Raw genomic sequence first — 19,693 nt, 5'->3', positions numbered from 1 at the left:
TTGTTAATACTAATGAACATTTTTTGTTTTGATTGCAGATTTAAAGATTTATTTTCTTTATAATTAAATTTTTTTTTTTCAGAAATGAAATGATATTTTTGTGATGAGATTAAACTGGAATACAAAGGTATTATTCAAAATATTTCTTAATTCGCTGAATATTTGGTTTGATTTTGAAAAAATGCTATTTATAACCCACGGTGATAACTTTGAAATGATTATAGTTTTTTACCCATTTTATGAAAAATAAATTCAATACAATTGGTATCTTTTGAACAAAGTTGAAAAAGTCATAATCGCTTTTTCAGGGGTGTATTCTTTCCTAAAAAAACTAATTGCCCCCCTCTTCTTAGAAAATATTTTTTTTATATAAAAAATGCCTTTTTATGTCATATTTTTATTCTTCTTACTTAATTCATCATAAATCATTTCCCCCTGGGCCAATGGGGGGGGGGGCGTTATTCTGAAAAATATACACCTCTGCCCCTTATTAAATTTAAATGGATAAATGGGAACAGACCCTTTAACTTGTTAACTATGTTTTTAAGATAGTTGGACGAAGCCTAGTTCTTGTTCCTTATCAAAGATCGCATGTTCTTAAATACCATCAATGGATGAAATCTGAAGAACTTCAGGTAAAGATTTATTCACACACATAAATAAATATCAAATGCTTGCTGATGTGCCCGGCGTCGCCCGTAGATATTTTCAAAAAATCGAGTTAGAAAAAAAGAAAATTAACTTTTTTTTCGTAAAAAAATAGTATTATTTTTTCCCTTTGTTTCCCCTAGGCTACCCATGTGTCCCCTTAAAACATTTCAGCGAATTCGGTCCAGCCGTTTGGCCAGCTTTAGCTATCATATCAATATGGCGATCGGGGGATTCCACATAGGGGATCTTTTCATGATAAATAATTGATTTAATTTAATATTTCCTTTCATTCTCATCCTAATTTACTTGTTCCTCCTCACATTCTCATCCTAATTTACTCGTTCCTCCTCGCATGCTCATCCTAATTTACTTGTTCCTCATCACATTCTCATCCTAATTTACTTGTTCCTCCTCTCATTCTCATTCTAATTTACCTTTTTCTTTTCTTTTTCTCATCCTAATTTACTTGTTTCTCCTCTCATTCTCATCCTAATTTACCTTTTTCTTTTCTTATCCTCATCCTAATTTACTTGTTTCTCCTCTCATTCTCATCCTAATTTTTTTGTTTCTCTTCTCATTCTCATCCTAATTTACTTGTATCTACTCTCATTCTCATCCTAATTTACCTGTTTCTCTTCTCATTCTCGTCCTAATTTACTTGTTTCTCCTCTCATTCTCATTCTAATTTGCCTTTTTCTTTTCTCATTCTCATCCTAATTTACTTGTTTCTCTTCTCATTCTCATCCTAATTTACTTGTTTCTCCTCTCATTCTCATCCTAATTTACCTGTTTCTCCTCTTATTCTCATCCTAATTTACTTGATTCTTCTCTTATTCTCATCCTAATTTACTTTTTTCTCCTTTCATTCTCATCCTAATTTACCTGTTTCTTCTCTTATTCTCATCCTAATTTACCTGTTTCTCCTCTCATTCTCATCCTAATTTACTTGTTTCTCCTGATTCTCATCCTAATTTACTTGTTTTACTTGTTTCTCCTCTCCTTCTCTTCCTAATTTACTTGTTTCTCTTCTCATTCTCATCCTAATTTACTTGTTCCTCCTCTCATTCTCATCCTAATTTACTTGTTTCTCCTCACATTCTCATCCTAATTTACTTGTTTCTCCTTACATTCTCATCCTAACTTACTTGTTTCTCCTCTCATTCTCATCCTAATTTACTTGTTTCTCTTCTCATTCTCATCCTAATTTACTTGTTTCTCTTCTCATTCTCATCCTAATTTACCAGGAGCTGACAGGTTCTGAACCTTTATCCTTGGAAGATGAATATGAGATGCAAACCTCTTGGAAGGAAGACAAGGATAAATGTACTTTCATTATTCTAGACAAGGTCAGTAACATTCTCAATCAGGGACAGAATTCTATTCCATAATTTTATCTGATCTACATATAGTGTATACTGTATATGCTACCTTTCCCTTTATTAATTATAATTCGCGGATTTTTTGTTTTTTATTGGTGAATTTTCAGCATTTGAAAAATTTAAATGAAATGAGGGACTATCCTGCCGTCCTAAAACTTACCATTAGGATATGTCAAGTCACTTCAAAAATTTGGACATACATTTTTGATTTCAAGATATATTTCAAATTCAAGAGTTTAGATTAATACAAAATGTGTGGTTTTAAAAAAGTTTCGGAATGGCTCTAATAAAATAATTTGACATAAATAATCATGATTTAGTATCAAAACATATATTGTGATTTTATATTGAAACATATAATGTGATTTTAATATTAAAAACATATTTATTATTTCAGTATTAAAACATTCAGTAAATCATTTAGCTGCAGATCGTCAAATTTTAAGAGTTTAAGGTCGTCATTACAGTCTCTTTTTTCTGTAAATCTGTATTTTTTCAGACAAATTGTTTTTGAACTATTATTAATAAAAGTTTCTTCAATAATTTAAATATTTTTTTCATTCACGATGATTTATCATAGTGTAAGCTGGAGTCTGGTTTGAGCGAAGAGGATTGTATGATCGGAGATACAAACCTATTCCTATCCCAAGATGTTGGGTGTGCAGAGGTAAACCTTTAAACCTTTTCCTATCCCAAGATATTGGGTGTTCAGAGGTAAACCTTTAAACCTATTCCTATTCCAAGATATTGGGTATTAAAGAGGTAAACCATCAAACCAATTCCTATCCCAAGATGTTGGGTGTTCAGAGGTAAACCTTTAAACCTATTCCTATTTCAAGATATTGGGTGTGCAGAAGTAAACCTTTTCCATCGCTAGACAATAAAAAAGACTAAATATTTCAGTACATTTAACATGCTCCGATTTGATTTTTTACTCACTAATATTTAAAGAACTAAGAATATTTTCCCTCCATCAATTGACAGCTCCTGTTTACATATTACAATATAGAGATTTAAATGTTAAGGCCGAGATAATGATTGCTGATGAGGGTTCGAGGGGTAAAGGATTTGGACGTCAAGCAATCACACTGATGTTGAGGTATTTTTATCATATAATTTTTAAAAAACCATTTTCTCATTCAAAGATTTTTTTGTTCCAAAAATTTTTTTTTTCGTTTTCTAGATATGGCATTGAATATTTGAATCTGGAAGAATTGAGCGCTAAAATTAAGTTTGGAAACCTAGCCAGTGAGAATCTGTTTAAGAGCCTGGGTTTCCAGGAGGTGTCTAGGAGTGAAGTGTTCCAGGAAACCACATTCCTACTCCGGGTATCCCAGGATACAAGGACACTTGTTCAAGCTATAGACTGTACTCTACAGGACTTTATTAATCCTGAAGAATAGAGTTTTCATAAAATCCAAAAACTTCAAAGTGAAAGAGTTTTAATACAATGTTAACTATGCGGAGTCCAAAGCAGTTACTAAAAGGTAGGTTTTCTTCTAAAGCACTGAAGGCCAGTGTAATTTCAAGTCACCCTCCATTTGCAGAGGAGCGTGTCCGATTCATAACAATACAGATAAAAGATTATCAACATCACTCTCTGACCATCGCAATGCTTTGTTTTAATTAAACAGTCGGATTCCCCTTGTCCGTGCCAGTTCTGAATTAGCTCTAAAGTCATAGAAAATTAATATTTACATTGAATTCTTGAAAACCGCGTTGGACGCGAAATAGTTAGTCAAAATTCAGCTGCGTTGAGTTAACACTGAATGCTAGCGTATACTCCAGTTTTACTGCAATTTGAAAATTTGTTCAGAGATAAACACACGGAGTTCTCTTCCCTCGTTGTAGAGTCAAAGTTTAAATGGTACTGTGGTAAATCGGGCATTCCCCTCTTTGTATGAAGGGTCACTTGAAATTACGCTTCCAGTCCCTTTAAGTCGAGTTCAAGAAAATATTTTTTATATCAAGAAACTTGAAAGATTTCTTGTGCATTGAAGTATACTCTAAAAGTAAACAAAATCAGGGAAACTTAAGCCGAATTTTTAATCCAATCTTAAAGGGACTGTAATTGTAATTTCAAGTGAACCTGCATACAAGTGAAACCTTAATCTGATCTAAAATGGGGAAGATAATGTCGTTTACTGACTTGAAAAGTGTTTATTTTTGTGAATTTCTCGCTTGTTTCTTATAAGTAAGAAATGCGGTAGTCTTTTTTCAGAGAAACCACAAATGAAAATAAATAGTTAAAATAAACAAAAATGTGGATATCAAATTCATACTTGATCAATTAAAGCTTTCAAGGGTACCGTTGTAAATCGGACATTACCATCTTTGCATTGAGGGTCACTTGAAATTACGCTCATAGTCCCTTCAAACAATGTCAGTATAAAGGGATTGTCAACGCTATTTCAAGTGACCACCCGGCCCAATTGCGTGTTCGATTCATAATAGTACCCTTTGCAATTAATGTATATTTCCATCACTTTATACAAAAAAATGCAATTTAGAATTATGAAATATAATCCCTATTTTTCTTACTTTAAACTACGTTGACAATATATTTATATTGGCCTTATAAAAAACAAATCCTCTTAGAAATATATCTCAGATATTGTTGTAATTTTCGTTAAAAACATAACATATAAGGAACATTTAAGTGAAATTACAAAATCAATGATTTTTTGTTATATCAGTATGGGATCAGACGTTTTCAATTCTCTATGGTTTACAATTTATCGGTATAATATATTCAATTGAAAACAACAAAAATCATAAACAATATTATCAGATTTTGTAATCATCTGACACAAATAGATAATTAATAGAGTAATTAAAACAATAACATAAAAGTATGAAAAATTAATAATGAAAAAAGTCCTTATTGTTATTCTTTTGCCTTTTTTCATAAGGACGAACAAAACCTAAATTTGAGTTTATTTTATTTTGTTACCAGTCCCTTTATATCGGCTAATACATAATATATTTTCTAATAGAATAATTGAAAACCCGTTTTGCAATATTCTGCTATTATTCAAATTCTGTCAGTTCATTTTTCTAGCGTGTGAACTGTTGAGGGTGTTCACTGTGCATTTTACCAAGTGAACTTTTACATCTTTTCGCGCATTTACAAGATTTTGCTAGATTTTCTGTGAAAGATTACATGCACATTTCTTCTAAAGTTTATTAATTTTATTATCGAAAGTATAGTAAAGCTTTTTTATTGAAAAACTTCAATTCAAAGCGATAAATCAATGTTGCTTATTTTTCTTAAAGTAATGCATGTCCCCCTCCTGAAACCTCAGTGATATTATCTATCTATCTTAACCTAAACTAACCTGGAATAGTGTGTGTGTACATCTACGCTAATTCGGGCCTAAAATGCCAATGGGAAAAATAAATCAGTTTTTAGGGAACTTAACTTTACTTTTTTAGGTTTTCTTGTTCTTACAGCTCTTTCATTGTTTTACAATGAGTTCTTCATCTACTATGTTACTCTCTATTCCTGCAGTTATCCTGGGTAATTAGTTTTTTTTAACCGTCTTTTGTAGGTGAACAGGTTTTGTATCTACAGTATTATTTGAAAGAAATGTAGCAAAGTAAATATCTGCCATCAAATCATCAGAAATCCGCGAAAATTGGATCCGTTTATCAATAGATTGGGACATTTAATAACTGCTAAGAATTTGGACACTTTATTTTAAAATGGACCTGGTAACTGGTAAAGGGTCTCATTAAAATCCTAGAAACCCCCCCAAAATTCTTCACTTTGGGGCAAAGTTATAAAAAATGGTAAAAAAGGAGGGCTGCAGATCTGGAGAAATAAAAAAGGTTCAAAAAGAAATTCGACCCCAAAATTACCCCGATAGTTACGGACAAGACACCACTTTGTTGTCTTTTTTAAAGTGGCTTTATTCATCTAATGTAGAGCAGAATACTGTGTTTGACAAGTGTCCAGATATAACATGAATATTTAAACAATTTCAGATCAACTAGGCTTTTAGGGCGCTTCGCGCCCATCTTCTATTTAAATTGTAAACATGTTCTTTTTGTTTACATTTTAAAACAAAGAAGAAAAAAATTTGGCGAATTAAAAAAAAAAATTCGCGGATTTTCAAGAATTTAAATTTTTTTTTACAAAATTAAAAACCTTTTAAACACATTTTTAAAAATTTTTTATCATTCATAAACCTTCCCTGTGGTCACGTGACGTCCCACAAAAAAATTGGGCCCGATCGTTTCTGCCGTTTTGACGTTTATTTGATACAAACAAAAAGACAGACAAGCCAAATTTATATATAGATGAGACTGATTACAAAAATTCATACTATAGTTTACGTGCTTGGCGTTGCCCGTTGCATTTTAGAAATTATCTCATGCTTGGCGATCCCAGATTCCGGTGGTAACCTTCATGGATCATATCGTGTTTAATTTTTAATTTAAGTGTATGCCAGATATGTAAGTAGTCCTACAAATGCTTTAAATAGTATTTTAGAACAGTACACACATCTGTTCGAGAGTAATAATAATGCCTGCTAAAGAAAAGCTGTGGTAATTTTCCGCTCATTTTGTTTCAAATTAGGATACAAAGGGCAACACGTTTAGTTGCATATTTTACTAAGTTATAATTAATGGATTATAAAATATTTCGGGAACTCTCTTGTTTTAAGTAAAATAACTTTACAAAAGTTACAAATATTAAAAAAATTGTCTTATTACTTAGTTTATAAATACTTTATATTTTTAAATGATAGTTTAGGTTTGAACTTCACAAGTTCTTTTTTTCTAGGAAAGCTGGTGAAAAAGAAGAAACCCTAAATGCGCTAATCCTTGCAGATACACATCTACTTGGTAAGAATAAATTAATTCTTGGGTATTAAATAATGGTTCACATGATTTGAAAGGATAGTCCAGAAAGACTTCCTCAAATTGTCAATGTCGGTTCTTACTTTTCTGATGCTTAATTTAGTTTTTTCTATAAGTATCCGTATTCAGATATTAACCGCTGAAACTAAATTTTACTAGAAAAATGTATCTTCAAAAATATCATTTTCGAAATTTTACTATTTCCACATTATACGGATCGTTAACTTTCTCTTTAAAAGGACCAGAGGCCGAATTAAATGAATTTGAGCTGTGGCTTAAACAAGGTTGGTTCAACTTAAAATTGTATTCAATGTTTCAATATTTAAGCCGGCGCTCAATTGAAACCAGATTTTGGTGGATTTGAGACGCGATCCAAATTCGTTAAGTTGTAACTCAGTAGATTTACTTTTAAATAATTCTCATTTCCAAAATTTACATGCACGATTCACGCCGGTTCCCTTTAGTCCTTTATCGGATTAACTGTGCTGACGATATCATTGTATTCATATTGTATAGAGAACCGCAATCGAAAATAATCAATATTGAGAAGAAAAAACAGGGAAAACTCCATCATTTTTTTCTTTTTTTTTCAGACGAAACTTTAATGGAAACCCTTGTGAATCCAACATGCCCGTCTATAAATGGAGGGTCGCTTAAACATTTAAATAACGCGTGACTGAAATCTCTTTAAATAGAACTCAACTAATTTAACCCAAAATACCAATTCTTTACGTAAATTCAAATCAAATTTTAAATCAGAGATCGTGGTGAAAAACCGGAAATCGGGGAATAATTAAAACTCTGACCCAAAAAAAGAAAGCCTCAAGTCATCCCTGCAAAATATGATTTGATTTGATTTTAGGAATAATTAAAGGTAATGAATGAAATCAACTCAATATTCTGTGTCTTCTTTCAATATTAAAACCCCATCTTGAACATCTCAACATACTAATGGTACCGACAGGATTATTAGGTATCTGAGGGTGTATATAATGGTCGGTTGGCAGACCGCCATAGGCTTGTCTCCCACCCCTGAATTTACACTCTGCTCTTAATTGGGTTAATTCATAAACGGAAGCAAGCATAAGCCTTAATTCTAAGATTGTAGGATTGACAGTGATTATTATTATTATTATTATAAGTCACTTAAAATCTTTATTATCTTTTAATATCCAGGTTCTCGGAATGGACACTGGTTTGATAAGCTCCGAAGGGAATGGCAGATGCATAGAACATTCCAGACGGCAATGTCGTATTTCAGGTAAATAAAGAATTCTTTTTTATTAGAATTTGCATACATCCAGGGTTCAGTAGAACTTACCCTCCTAGACGAATAACAACAAATATTGTAAAGGGGAACTGAGAATACTTACGGTGATTTTTAAAAAAAGGAAAAAATAGATTAATTGTATTTTTTCATGATTTTCTTTGAATTACATGCCAGTCCTTTGCAGGAACACATTTCTACAAACTATTTGCAGAAAAACTTTAAAGGTTACAATTGTAAATCGGAAATGTCACTTTGTAAAAGGAGAGTCACTTAAAAATCATAAAATATGTCGTTTGAATTAATTTTGTGTGATCGCTAATATTTTAGACCGGAAGCTGTTTTTTTCTTGGGAGATATATTTGACGAAGGAAAATGGTGTCCACCGGAAGAATTCAAAAAATATCGACAGAGGTAGGCATCCACCTTCATTATCTCTATATAATAAGCTCTTCGCTCATAGACTAAAAAAAAATATTTTTAAACAAAATTTTATTTTTTTTCTTAAGTTTTCTTAAGATAGTTCACTAAAAATAAAAAGATGAAATTTTAAAAAAGAAATTTAAAATATTAATAATTTTTTAGGTTTGATGATTTGTTTTATACTGGGGCTGATACAAAAGTATATGTTGTCGCTGGCAACCATGATATAGGAACAGAAAATATTTTGGAACATTTTCATTAATTGATTTTTACGTACAGTGGAAGGCGACAAGTTAACAAGTAACCAAAAAGATTTAAAAGAAAATAGTTTCTCTTGAAATCAAAATTGAAATCGAAAGTCCACTGATAAAAAGATTACCCTCATGTTTTCAGATTTATATCTAAAGCACTTGTTCATCTCACGTTTAATTTTTATCAAAATTTAAGATGAAATTCACAAAAAGTAAATGTTTGTTATCAGATCAATCAGATTTTCAGAAATATTTTTGTAATCAGGCTTTCACTACAGTATAACTCCTTACCTGGATAAACGGTTTAAAGATGCGTTCAAGACGCGAAGTGTCCAACAGATAAAATTGAAAGGAGTTGATTTTGTTCTGATTAACAGCATGGCATTTGAAAATGATGGTTGCTTCCTGTGCAAAGATGCTGAAAAACTCCTTGAAAAAGTAGGTTCAGTTAACATATACTATACATACAGCGAGACCCATAAAACTGTGGAATAAAAATTGACGAAAACTAGTGTGAAGTTATGGTTTGAAATAGTTTAATATAAATGGAACACAGCAATAAACAAATTACACTTGACTTGATAATTTAATTTTCAAATGAACATAAAATTGCTTAATTGTCGTCTTCCGATTCCTCAGTTTTATGGGTCTCATTGTTCATATACAGGGTGTCCCCACAAACATGGGAATTGAGAGACACTTGAATATCGTCTTTGATTTCCTATGATTGATAAATGTCATAAAGTGCATCAAAAAAGATTGAACTTCCAATAAGCTTTCCTAAATGTGGTCTACCTTCTTCGTATTTCTAAAATTGACGGAGATATTAAACACTAGAATAGTGTTGTTGATTTTTAAACAAAGACGATATTGAAGTCGTCCTTAATTCCAATGTTATCGATATTAAGACCCGCCCCAACTCTCATTAGAATAAATACTAGCTGAAGGTCCCGGCGTTGCACGTGAAAAAACATTTTGAAAAAAAATGTTGAAAAAAAAATTTGAAAAAAAATTTCTAACTTTTTTTAACCTAAGACTCCCCCCGGCCACCCATGATTTGATTTGATTTGATTAGATTAGTTCGAATCTGAGTTGTACAGAAGATGAGTGTCCTGGACCAGTTCTCATGTCTCATTTCCCGTTGTACAGGTACTGCCAGAAATGACGTATAGCATAATAGCAAAAATGACGAAAGTAAAAAATAATATTTAGCAAAAAAATTACATTTAGAACAAACTATTTATGTACCAAAATGATCTATAGCGAAAACAACATATATAAAAAATGACATAAATCAAAAATGGCATATAGCAAAAATGTCATTTAGCAAAAATGACAATAAGAAAAATCATACAAATTAAAGTGACTTAATGCAAAAATGACATGTAGCACAAAAGGCAGCATAAGTGACGTATAGTAAAAATATCTTAGAACCAAACATCTGATGCTTTAAATTGAATGTTGACAAATCAAATTATATTCTACTACAGAGAGTCGGATGAACTATGTGATGAGTTAGACTCAGCACCAGGAATTGACAAGATGGAGAAGTTCAGAGAAAGATGGGAGTGCATCAGTAATTCATCTTCTAATCTTATTAAACAGAAACTTAAGCCTAGAATAGCTTTCACAGGTTATTTTAGAATTTATACTACCTTTGACCAACATTGACGACCTATGATACCCCCAACAGAGGGAGGTTTAATTACATGACGTCTGTTGGGATAGGATAAAAGAAAATGAATAACAGAGTGAATTGAAGAAAAATAGAACAGTTAAAAAGTACCAATAAATAAATAAATAAATAATAATAAAGTTTTCGGGAAACATTTCGCGCATTTTCATTTCAATAGATGACTCAAACTGTGTAAAACTACTTTTTATGGAAATTAAAAATGTTATTGAACCACGGGTTTCCTCGACCTATTTTGTCTATAAAACTCTGTTGCTCTCGACAAAAAAGTTAAGGTCAAAACTTTTGTATAATAAATCTGTTTAGAAAACACTAATCCTTATCTTTTGTAAAAGAGCGTATTAAGATTCCTTTAGCAAATTTATAAATAAAAGCCCAACCAATTAGGAGCTACAAATATACCTTGGTTTGGCTAATGAGCAAATAATTTGACTTGTTTTAATTTTATTTTATATTTTTTGAACATGGATAGTTAAAATTTCACTGGGTTTAGGTCACACACACCATGGCTGTAGGACAGATCATGATAGTTTTATTGAATGGACTGTTTCATCCTTTAGCTGGAGAAACAAACAAAATCCAGCTTTCTTACTCGCAAGGTAGGAACATACCTTTCATTATTTTAGCTTTTCTAAATTCTCTAAAAATAATAGATTTCTTTGTCTTTTAATCAAAAAAACTTTTGAGAAAACGTTTGATAATATTTTTCTTAGTTACAGATTTGTGTCAAAATATACTAAAATTATTTCTCTCAAAGTCCTCGAAAATGTTTGTTTTATTGGTAAACTAAGTAAAATATGTATCATACAACAATGCTGTTTTATTGGTTTCACTGTATTTTACAACAACACAGTTTTGTTTTTGCGAAAAAAAATAGCTATAATTTTTATTTGGACTTTCTGCTTTTGCTTATGCCCAGAATCCATTTCAATATAATTTATGGGTCCTGATCCTTTATTTTCAATTAGAAAATTGATCATACACAATTGAAATATTTGCACCAAGAAATTATAATATTGCTGTTATTTTATTCAACTATTTTTACAATATTTTTTTTTTGCGTTTTTTTTGTAACCAAAAAAAGAAGTTATTTTTAAACAATTTTGGCTTAACAATAAGTAGGTTTATACTTTATAGGCTCAAAGTCTAGATCCTGATCCCAAGCATTGCTTAAACCCATTTGTTCTGTATTTTAGGTTTTCTGCTGGCTCTAAATCTGTATCTAAATGTATGATGCCGGAGGAAACTACCGTGTACTACATGTACATAGGCTTTGCAACCATTCTACTATTGTACTGCATTAAACTCAGATATAATTAGAGAAGGTTGTACACTGTACAATTTACTGTGTACAGTGTACATCACAAGGAATCAATATTTGCATTGTGCATCCTTTAATGTAAAAATCCTAATTTTGTAAATTTTTGTATTTCACTTTCTATGAAGTTTTCAAATGTTTTGTACATGTCTAGGACTACAAAAAGAGTAAGTGAGAAGATTGAAAATTGCTCTACAATGTTCATAGCTCTTTAGAACTCTTTTATATGTTTCTAATATCATTATATACAATTTACATCACGTTCACATGTACAATTTTTATAAAGTACACCTTATTATATTTCCATTTTCTTTTTCTCATTAACATTTAAGGTAAGAGGTAAAATAGAAATATGTAAATATTAAGCCAATTTTTCATATCTTCAAAATCTGTGATTAAACTTTTTCCTGATTAACTTGAATTAAAATTTTGGTATTTATTTTTTTTCAGATTAAAAATGGCGGATCCTTTAACAATAGACGTAACCGTTGACCTAAATACTGACGAATCTCTGAAAAAGGGTGCTCGACTCGTTCTCCAAAGGATACGGTAATACAATTTATATTTTTTAATTTAGTCTTTGCTAACAACCGCAAAATAATTACTAAGTCCTGAAGGTTTTTTCTGGTTTTGATCAACTTAACTAGAGACAAAAATGCCAATGGAATTTTTATAACCGGTCGGAATCATAAATATTATGATATTTTTGCTGTTGAGGAAAATCAATAAAGAAATGGAAAATATGCGAAATGTCGTTAAAATCGTACAAAAGAAGCCTAAAATATGTGTATTCACGGATTCGGATCTAACGGGCAAAATATCAACATGAAACTGTAAAAAAAATCGTTTTACTCTCACACCAAAATCTGAAACTGTTCAAAAAGAGGATATTAAAAATATCTGTATTTCTTAACGGTGTTGTAAAGTTTTAAAATATAAAAAAGCGAAAAAAGACAAGATAGTAGAAAATGCTGTTTTTATGTCAAACACAAAATGAATCTTAAGAAATGACCTGGATCCATTTTTATGTTTTTGGGGGGGGGGGGATCCAGAATGAAAATTAAGTGGATCCCAAGTACTTGACCAAATATAAAGAAAGTATTGTCTAGCCCTGACTGGGTAGGAGATGATATAGACTGGAAAGTATTTACTGACGGAATAACAAATAAACTGATTGGTGCTTGGTTTAGAGACAAGCAAGATACGGTTCTCGTCAGGTCATTTTTATAACTTTTTTTTAACGTCAAAATCACATTTTTTGTGGCTTTTTCATTTATGATCAGATAAAATTGTTTTATGGGAAAGAATAAAAGAAATGTCATGTTTTGTTACAACATAATGGTTTACTTTAGAAAATAAAAAAAAAAAAACAATTTGTTTATCATCAAGAAAAGTGTACTTTAAATTTTTGTACAGTTGTAGGCAATTAAATGAATACAATGAAGACGTCTTTTTTATTTAAGTTTTGATTGTTTACAAGCTTTTTCCGAATTACAAGTTTACAATCAAAGAGAATATTTTTTAATCGACAGCTTCTTATTGTTTTATGATTAAATGTATCAATGCTGTTTAAAAGCTTGATATCAAAATTTAAATCGAAAGTAGTCTTCATTGTAATGATATAATCGCCTACCACTGTAGGAATGTAAACATACCCAGTGTTGGTTAATGCTGATCTAAATAATTATATTCCTTCCAGAAACTGCAGTACACTTTGTATGTTAAACAAAGCTACAGGGTTTCCTGGTATAATTTATTTTTCTTATTAAGAATATTAACAAAACTGGTAATTTAACTCGTCTACAACAACACTCCTATATGTTTATTGTTTAAGTACAAACAAACCGGCAAGCGCAAAATTAAATCTTGGAGATGCACGTCCGTCGTCCATGAAATAAGTTAATTTTTTAGAGTTTACGGCATTGGTACTGAGAAGATAATTGATAGAAAAACTGAAGTGGAAAATATGCGTAAACTTGACGCAATAAATGCCGGGAGTAAGCTTTACGCAATATTTAATAATGGTATTGCGTACGAGTTTATACATGGATCAACTCTAACTAAAGAATCTGTTAAGGAATAAACTTGGGATAGTTTATTAAGGATTTCACTTAATAGGAATGTAAGTGTAATATCAAGTGACCCAAAGATGGCAATGCCCAATTTACAACAGTACCATTAAAACCTTCTCCGGATCAATGATATTGAATTAATTGGCGTATTACTAAGGTTTAAACTGCACTCTGATAATTCCCATTTTTTTGAGCTGAAATGCGTATTTGTCTTTTTTTTGCAGAGAATCTACAATTGAAATTAATCAATTTTTTAAAGTATAACCATCATATCTAATTCATATTTGATCAGACAAACTGCAGTGTTTCGGATCCGTATCAGGAAACGTTGATATGGATCCGGGTAGCGCCAAAAATTAACCAAAACCATGGAATAAATAAATCAAAATGGTTCATAAATGTATTATTTACATGACGAAAATTTTTCAAAATTATCTTTAATTATTTAATGTTTACATTTATATAATAGTAATGACGACATTTTTAACTTTAGGATCACTATAGTTTATAAATTATAACCTTGCATAACATTTAATAGGGAAAATCCGATTCACAGCATCAAAAGTTACCTCGGATCCTGATCCGGATCCGTATCAGGATCCGGATCCGGATCCATTATCACGGATGCGGATCCGCGGATCCGGATCCGAATCAAAATGATATGGATCCGAAACACTGAGACAAAGCTTTAAGAATTATGGTTCTGTTGTAAGGCGGGAATGGCCATCTCTTTGTATGGAGGGTCACTTGAAATTACGCTTACAGTCCCCTAAATGATGCAATTCCGTTAAGTTTCTTAACGGAACATCTTTGAATACTTTTTAAAAAAGTAAACAATCCTTTTAATATACAATATTCTTCCTATCCCATGTATCTTTGTGGAGTAGAACCCAGCTGTTTATCCTCTGGTCGCCAGGATGACCGCTAAACTTCATCATATTCCGATCCAGGTAACCTTAGAAAGACGAAGTAATTTGGATTGTAGATGAATTTCATCTGATTTTTTAATAGAGGTTAAGTCTTTATAACAACTCCAACCCAAGGATTTCTACAGCAAACTTGTTATTTTAAATGAAATATTGAACAGAACTTCATTGTAGTAGGGGTGAACCTTTTTAAACTACAAAGTTTTTTTTTGGCATAGCATTTGTTTTTTTTAAGAGTGGCGAGTGTAAGCTATGGAGTATGCTCAGAAACTTTATAGAACTCTGCCCGCAACAACTTGCCTCCAAGGAAAAACAGGTTTTTCTTAATTCATTGATATTTTACGCAATGACAGAGATTGTCTAGATGTAATATTAGAATATCCATTATTTTTAGAGGGCATGCTCTATGCACAACGGTACCCTTTAAGCTTTGATATGATCAATAATGTAGAAGATGTAGACGTTTTTAATATTCTCAATTGTCTTAGGTTGAAATCCTCGAGCTTCCATTTAGAGAAGCCAAAAACAAAAACAAAAAATCTATTTTTATTGAGACAATAATGGATATCTCATGCAGTCATGCACAGACAAACCTTCTATGCATTGTGTACTGTTGTGAATCTGTGAACTGACAAGTTTTTATCAATTACATTGTACTTATTACTATTAAGATTGTTCAATAGTTGAATTGTAATTTTGAAATTTTTATTTTTAAATAACAAAAATAAAAGATTCATAAGTTAAACTTTTTTAGGAACAAATGGAGAAGTATTGCTTTTCTCAAGCAGAATTGTTTACGGAATATAATATGCTTAAAGGAAAAATAGTTTTTTCTAACTCTATTCTGATAATCCATATTTATTATCTTCATGGTTTTAGGATATCTGAGCTGAAATCTCAAGAATGAGATATCCTTAATCACGATCGCTTAATCTGATTATCCAATGTACACACTTTTGATTTTCTTCTTAATCCTCTTTTTGGGGATTTTCTACTGTATAAAAGTTACGTTTGATAACAATTACAGATACAATGCTATATCGATCGGACTAATATCCGATTGAATTAAAGTCAGCTGTTCACTTAAGCCGGCTTTTAAAGCATTAAACAAATATAAATTTAATCATGTTTATATGAAATTATTAAAAAACTTATTTTAGGACTATTGTCATTTTGAACGTTAGTCTTAACAAACATTTATCCAAAACTTACGTTCGTTCAATCGGTGTTTAGTTCAATTGATATGACACCAGAAATCAAAACCGGCTTTTCAAACGTTAAAGAGTACATCTTAGCATGACATGATGATTGGTTAAATTTTCAGCTTCTTTCTTGGATATCGAATGCAGTTTAAATTTAAAATAATCTTGAGTTTAGTAAGACCAGGAGTCAAAGCATTAATCTTGATATCCACCATTCTAAAGTTTTCAGCTCTGTCAATTTATAAGAAATATAAGTTTTAAAGAACATTAGATGGAGAAAAAAACCATTTTTTCCAATTTTTTTTAAAATTGTAAGTGTAGAAAAAAACTAGCCTTTTGAAAATATGCGTTCTTATACTGTAAGTCCAAAAAAGTATTGGTTGATTATTATAATCTACTTTAAAAGAATCGGGATTTAATAATTCATAATCTAAAAGGGGATGGTGGAGTTGGCACATTTGATGTAGGGGGGGGAGGGGCCTGCCTTCATTTTTGGTTCAAATCTTCCAATTTTTTTGGATGCACGCCTAATTAGGGTTCGAAATTCCTATAACAAAATCAAATTGAACTTTAATGTCCTCTAATGACCTCTAATGCCCTCTAATGCCCTCTAATGACCTCCACAAATAGAAAATATTTCAACTTTGGCTTAATGCATATCAAACGAAAGCTAGGAACCTAGGGAATCCAGTAGCAGCAACAGATCCAGTGTTTGACCTTCTAATGACCTCTTACGGCCTCTAATGACCTAAATGACCTCCAAAAATGAAAATGTTTTAACTATGGCTTTATGCATATCAAACGAAAGCGAGGAATCCCAGGAATACAGTTGCAGCAACGAATCCAGTGTTTGACGTTCTACTGACCTCTAACGACCTCTAATGACCTAAATGACTTCCAAAAATGAAAATGTTTTAACTATGGCTTTATGCATATCAAACGAAAGCTAGGAACCCAGGGAATACAGTAGTTGACCTGACTGACCTGACTGACCTGACTGACCTGACTGACCTGACTGACCTAGCTGACCTGACTGACCTAATTGACCTGACTGATCTGACTGACTTAATTGACCTGATCTGACTGACCTAATTGACCTGACCTGACTGACCTGACTGACCTGACTTAAACGAAACTTAGTTTGTTTATTAGGTTGTTTTCATTGATATGGAGTACGCTGGCCCCTCGCTTGCTGCATTTGATATTGCAAATCATTTCGTAGAATTCGTTGGCTGTGGAGGTAATACGAATAGGCATATATTGTTTAGTTTTCAGAAAACAAAATCTATTCCTCAGTTTTAATTTAAAGCCCAATAGTAAATGGTTAAATCCACTGTTGGTTCGTGGTTTCCAAGAAGGGGTGAACAAATGAACAGATGTTACCTGGCAGTGGCAGTGAAACGGAATAAATAGAAGGAAAGAGGGGTAGTAGGGAAGGAGAGTAGGAGATTCGTCTTCTTATTGAGATTAGAAGCGGTAAAGGAGAGTTCAGTGTTGTTGTTGTTAGTAGTCAGGAGATGTGTGAGGTCATGTCAGGTTAGAGAGGCGAGATAAATGCGTAGTACAAGGATTGGGATCACTTCACTGTCGTCCAAGGAGCATGGAATATAAGGGAAATGGAATCGAATTTGAATTTGGTTTTTACTTTGCCATATGAAATAAAACCCAATTTTTTCGCTGTTTAATGTATTCAATAACCTATTCTGAATAGACGTATACGCGGTTTTTGTACATCAGACAAATATTTCTTTTTTAAATGAAGTACCGTCTGCAAAGCATGTTTAACCATATGGACTGGCGGGCCGGGTCAATTTCTTTTCCCTTATATTTCATACTCTGCTGTCGTCCTGTACACCAACCTGCAACGTCGTCTTCACAATATTTAACCGTCTATCAATAATAAATAGATCGACGCTCAAATATCAAGATATATGATTACAAGTTAAGTTTTAAAGAATGGTCAGTAATACTTTGAAGTCGCATTCTTTGCTCTGGTAGCTCTGTATTAGAACATTTCTATAATTTAGGAGAATTAGATTTTATTAACGATGTTCCTGGCAGAGAACTCCAGGAAGACTGGATCAGAGAGTACCTCACTGAGTTCAACAGGCACACACATAATCTTACAAATCTTTTAATTTCAAGTGACCCTCCATTTACAGAGAAGTATGCCGTATAACTTTAATCCGAGTAACAATGAGGTTGATACCCTCGGTGTTCCGTCTTGAAAAGTGTTGAATTCAGACAATTTTCTTCATTGACTGTGCAGCAGAAATCCGCAAGTCACTTTTTCATAGAAGCCACAAGGGAAAATGACACATTTTTAGCTAGTAAAACTTGGGTATCAGATTGTAAAATCTACGCTTTAAATTGAGGGTCACGAGAAATTATGCTTTCAGTTTGGAAGTGTCTGTGAAAAATACTAGATAATTGATGGTTCAAACATAATTTTACAGTTTAATTCTATCATTTGACAGTGTTTTAGATAGTAATGATAATATTGAATAGTTTTATTTTTTACCTATTTTTATGATGTTGATACTTTGAATGTAGGTGAAATGTTAATAATGATAATAATAATAGATAATTTTTTGAGAGTTAAGATTATTTTGTCAGGATTGCTAACTCTTCCCCTCCAACAAACTCTGAGGCAAGTTTTTAGATGATGATTGACAATTTTTTAATCATTTTTCCTTTTGCTTATTTTAAAATATTTTTTAGATAGTTGCGATGTATGACTTGGTTCAGGTGTTTATGCTTTGTTCTAATTTGCTTTGGTCCTCCTGGTCATTAATTCAGGTAACATTTCATTAACATTTTTAACGGTACAAAAAAGTCCCAGTTTTTTAATACATCTTAGTCACAGTGATGACTTTGCGCCTCTTTCACATTTGGACAGTTCTACGAGAAACTGTTCATTTCCCAATCTGAAAATTATTAACCTCGTTCATGTTGAAACTAGTATTCTTGACTTCTAAGGAACTGAATAGTGAACACTTGTCACAAATCCTAATATCTTGGCAACCTGACGGTGTAGACCTTTGGTTTCTCGAACTATGGCTAATGATTGATCAAAATTTATAAGGTTTACTTAATCAGGTTGCAAAGATATGTAAATTAAAAATATTGAGATAAAAAACCTCGCTTGTTGGCAATTTTTCTGTTCCTTGATTATTTAAGAACCAAGAAAAAATTCAAAAATGCATTTTTAGGCGAAGAACTCAAACATTGACTTTGATTTTGTGGACTATGCAATCCAACGACAGCGGGAGTACAGGAGGAAAAAGGGATTGTTGGGATTATAAACAAAGCGGAACTATTATGTAATTATAGGGATTTTCAGATGATTTGGATATCGTGACTTCTGTAACTAATGTTTTTTATATTTATACTAACTATATATTATATATATATCTATATAACAATACTCAATTTTAATGTGATATCTATTCTAAAGCATCACATATCATTCTATCAGATGTTTGCATTCTTCGTAACTTTATGTGATACCTATTTTTTGCATTTTTTTATGATAAATTTACATTTTAATTTTTGATTGTTATATTTTTATACTGCCTTCATAGCTATGCAATTTATGTAAAGATTGTTTCTATATTAGTAACTTCTTTATTTGAACATGTATAC

General features: G+C 31.7%; 3 protein-coding genes across 3 annotated transcripts; all 3 read left to right on the top strand.

Moving 5' to 3' along the window:
* The first annotated feature begins 103 nt into the window (after positions 1 to 103).
* Positions 104 to 3,433, top strand: LOC111702509 (N-acetyltransferase 9-like). Its single transcript, XM_023474228.1, has 6 exons — positions 104 to 127; positions 549 to 635; positions 1,896 to 1,997; positions 2,611 to 2,697; positions 3,056 to 3,129; positions 3,214 to 3,433. The coding sequence occupies exons 1-6, from the start codon at positions 104 to 106 to the stop codon at positions 3,431 to 3,433; spliced, it is 594 nt and encodes a 197-aa protein (XP_023329996.1).
* LOC111702492 (metallophosphoesterase 1-like) lies at positions 3,430 to 12,166 on the top strand. The gene is made up of 11 exons (XM_023474200.1): positions 3,430 to 3,517; positions 5,466 to 5,550; positions 6,820 to 6,881; positions 8,073 to 8,157; positions 8,494 to 8,577; positions 8,749 to 8,816; positions 9,103 to 9,275; positions 9,913 to 9,986; positions 10,328 to 10,470; positions 11,024 to 11,129; positions 11,727 to 12,166. Exons 1-11 carry the CDS (start codon positions 3,481 to 3,483, stop codon positions 11,848 to 11,850), a joined length of 1,041 nt encoding a protein of 346 aa, XP_023329968.1. The 5' UTR covers positions 3,430 to 3,480; the 3' UTR covers positions 11,851 to 12,166.
* Positions 12,167 to 12,276: 110 nt separating this feature from the next.
* Positions 12,277 to 19,454, top strand: LOC111702508 (ethanolamine kinase 1). Its single transcript, XM_023474227.1, has 11 exons — positions 12,277 to 12,397; positions 12,958 to 13,065; positions 13,760 to 13,925; positions 14,808 to 14,870; positions 15,082 to 15,162; positions 15,601 to 15,672; positions 17,201 to 17,288; positions 18,076 to 18,157; positions 18,665 to 18,698; positions 18,770 to 18,847; positions 19,261 to 19,454. Exons 1-11 carry the CDS (start codon positions 12,306 to 12,308, stop codon positions 19,351 to 19,353), a joined length of 957 nt encoding a protein of 318 aa, XP_023329995.1. The 5' UTR covers positions 12,277 to 12,305; the 3' UTR covers positions 19,354 to 19,454.
* Positions 19,455 to 19,693: the final 239 nt, after the last annotated feature.

The sequence above is a fragment of the Eurytemora carolleeae genome, unplaced genomic scaffold (genome assembly GCF_000591075.1).
Source record: "Eurytemora carolleeae unplaced genomic scaffold, Eaff_2.0 scaffold117, whole genome shotgun sequence".
Taxonomy (NCBI): domain Eukaryota; kingdom Metazoa; phylum Arthropoda; class Copepoda; order Calanoida; family Temoridae; genus Eurytemora; species Eurytemora carolleeae.
The sequence above is the reverse complement of the archived record's forward strand: the minus strand, read 5'-3'. Positions and strand labels throughout refer to the sequence as shown.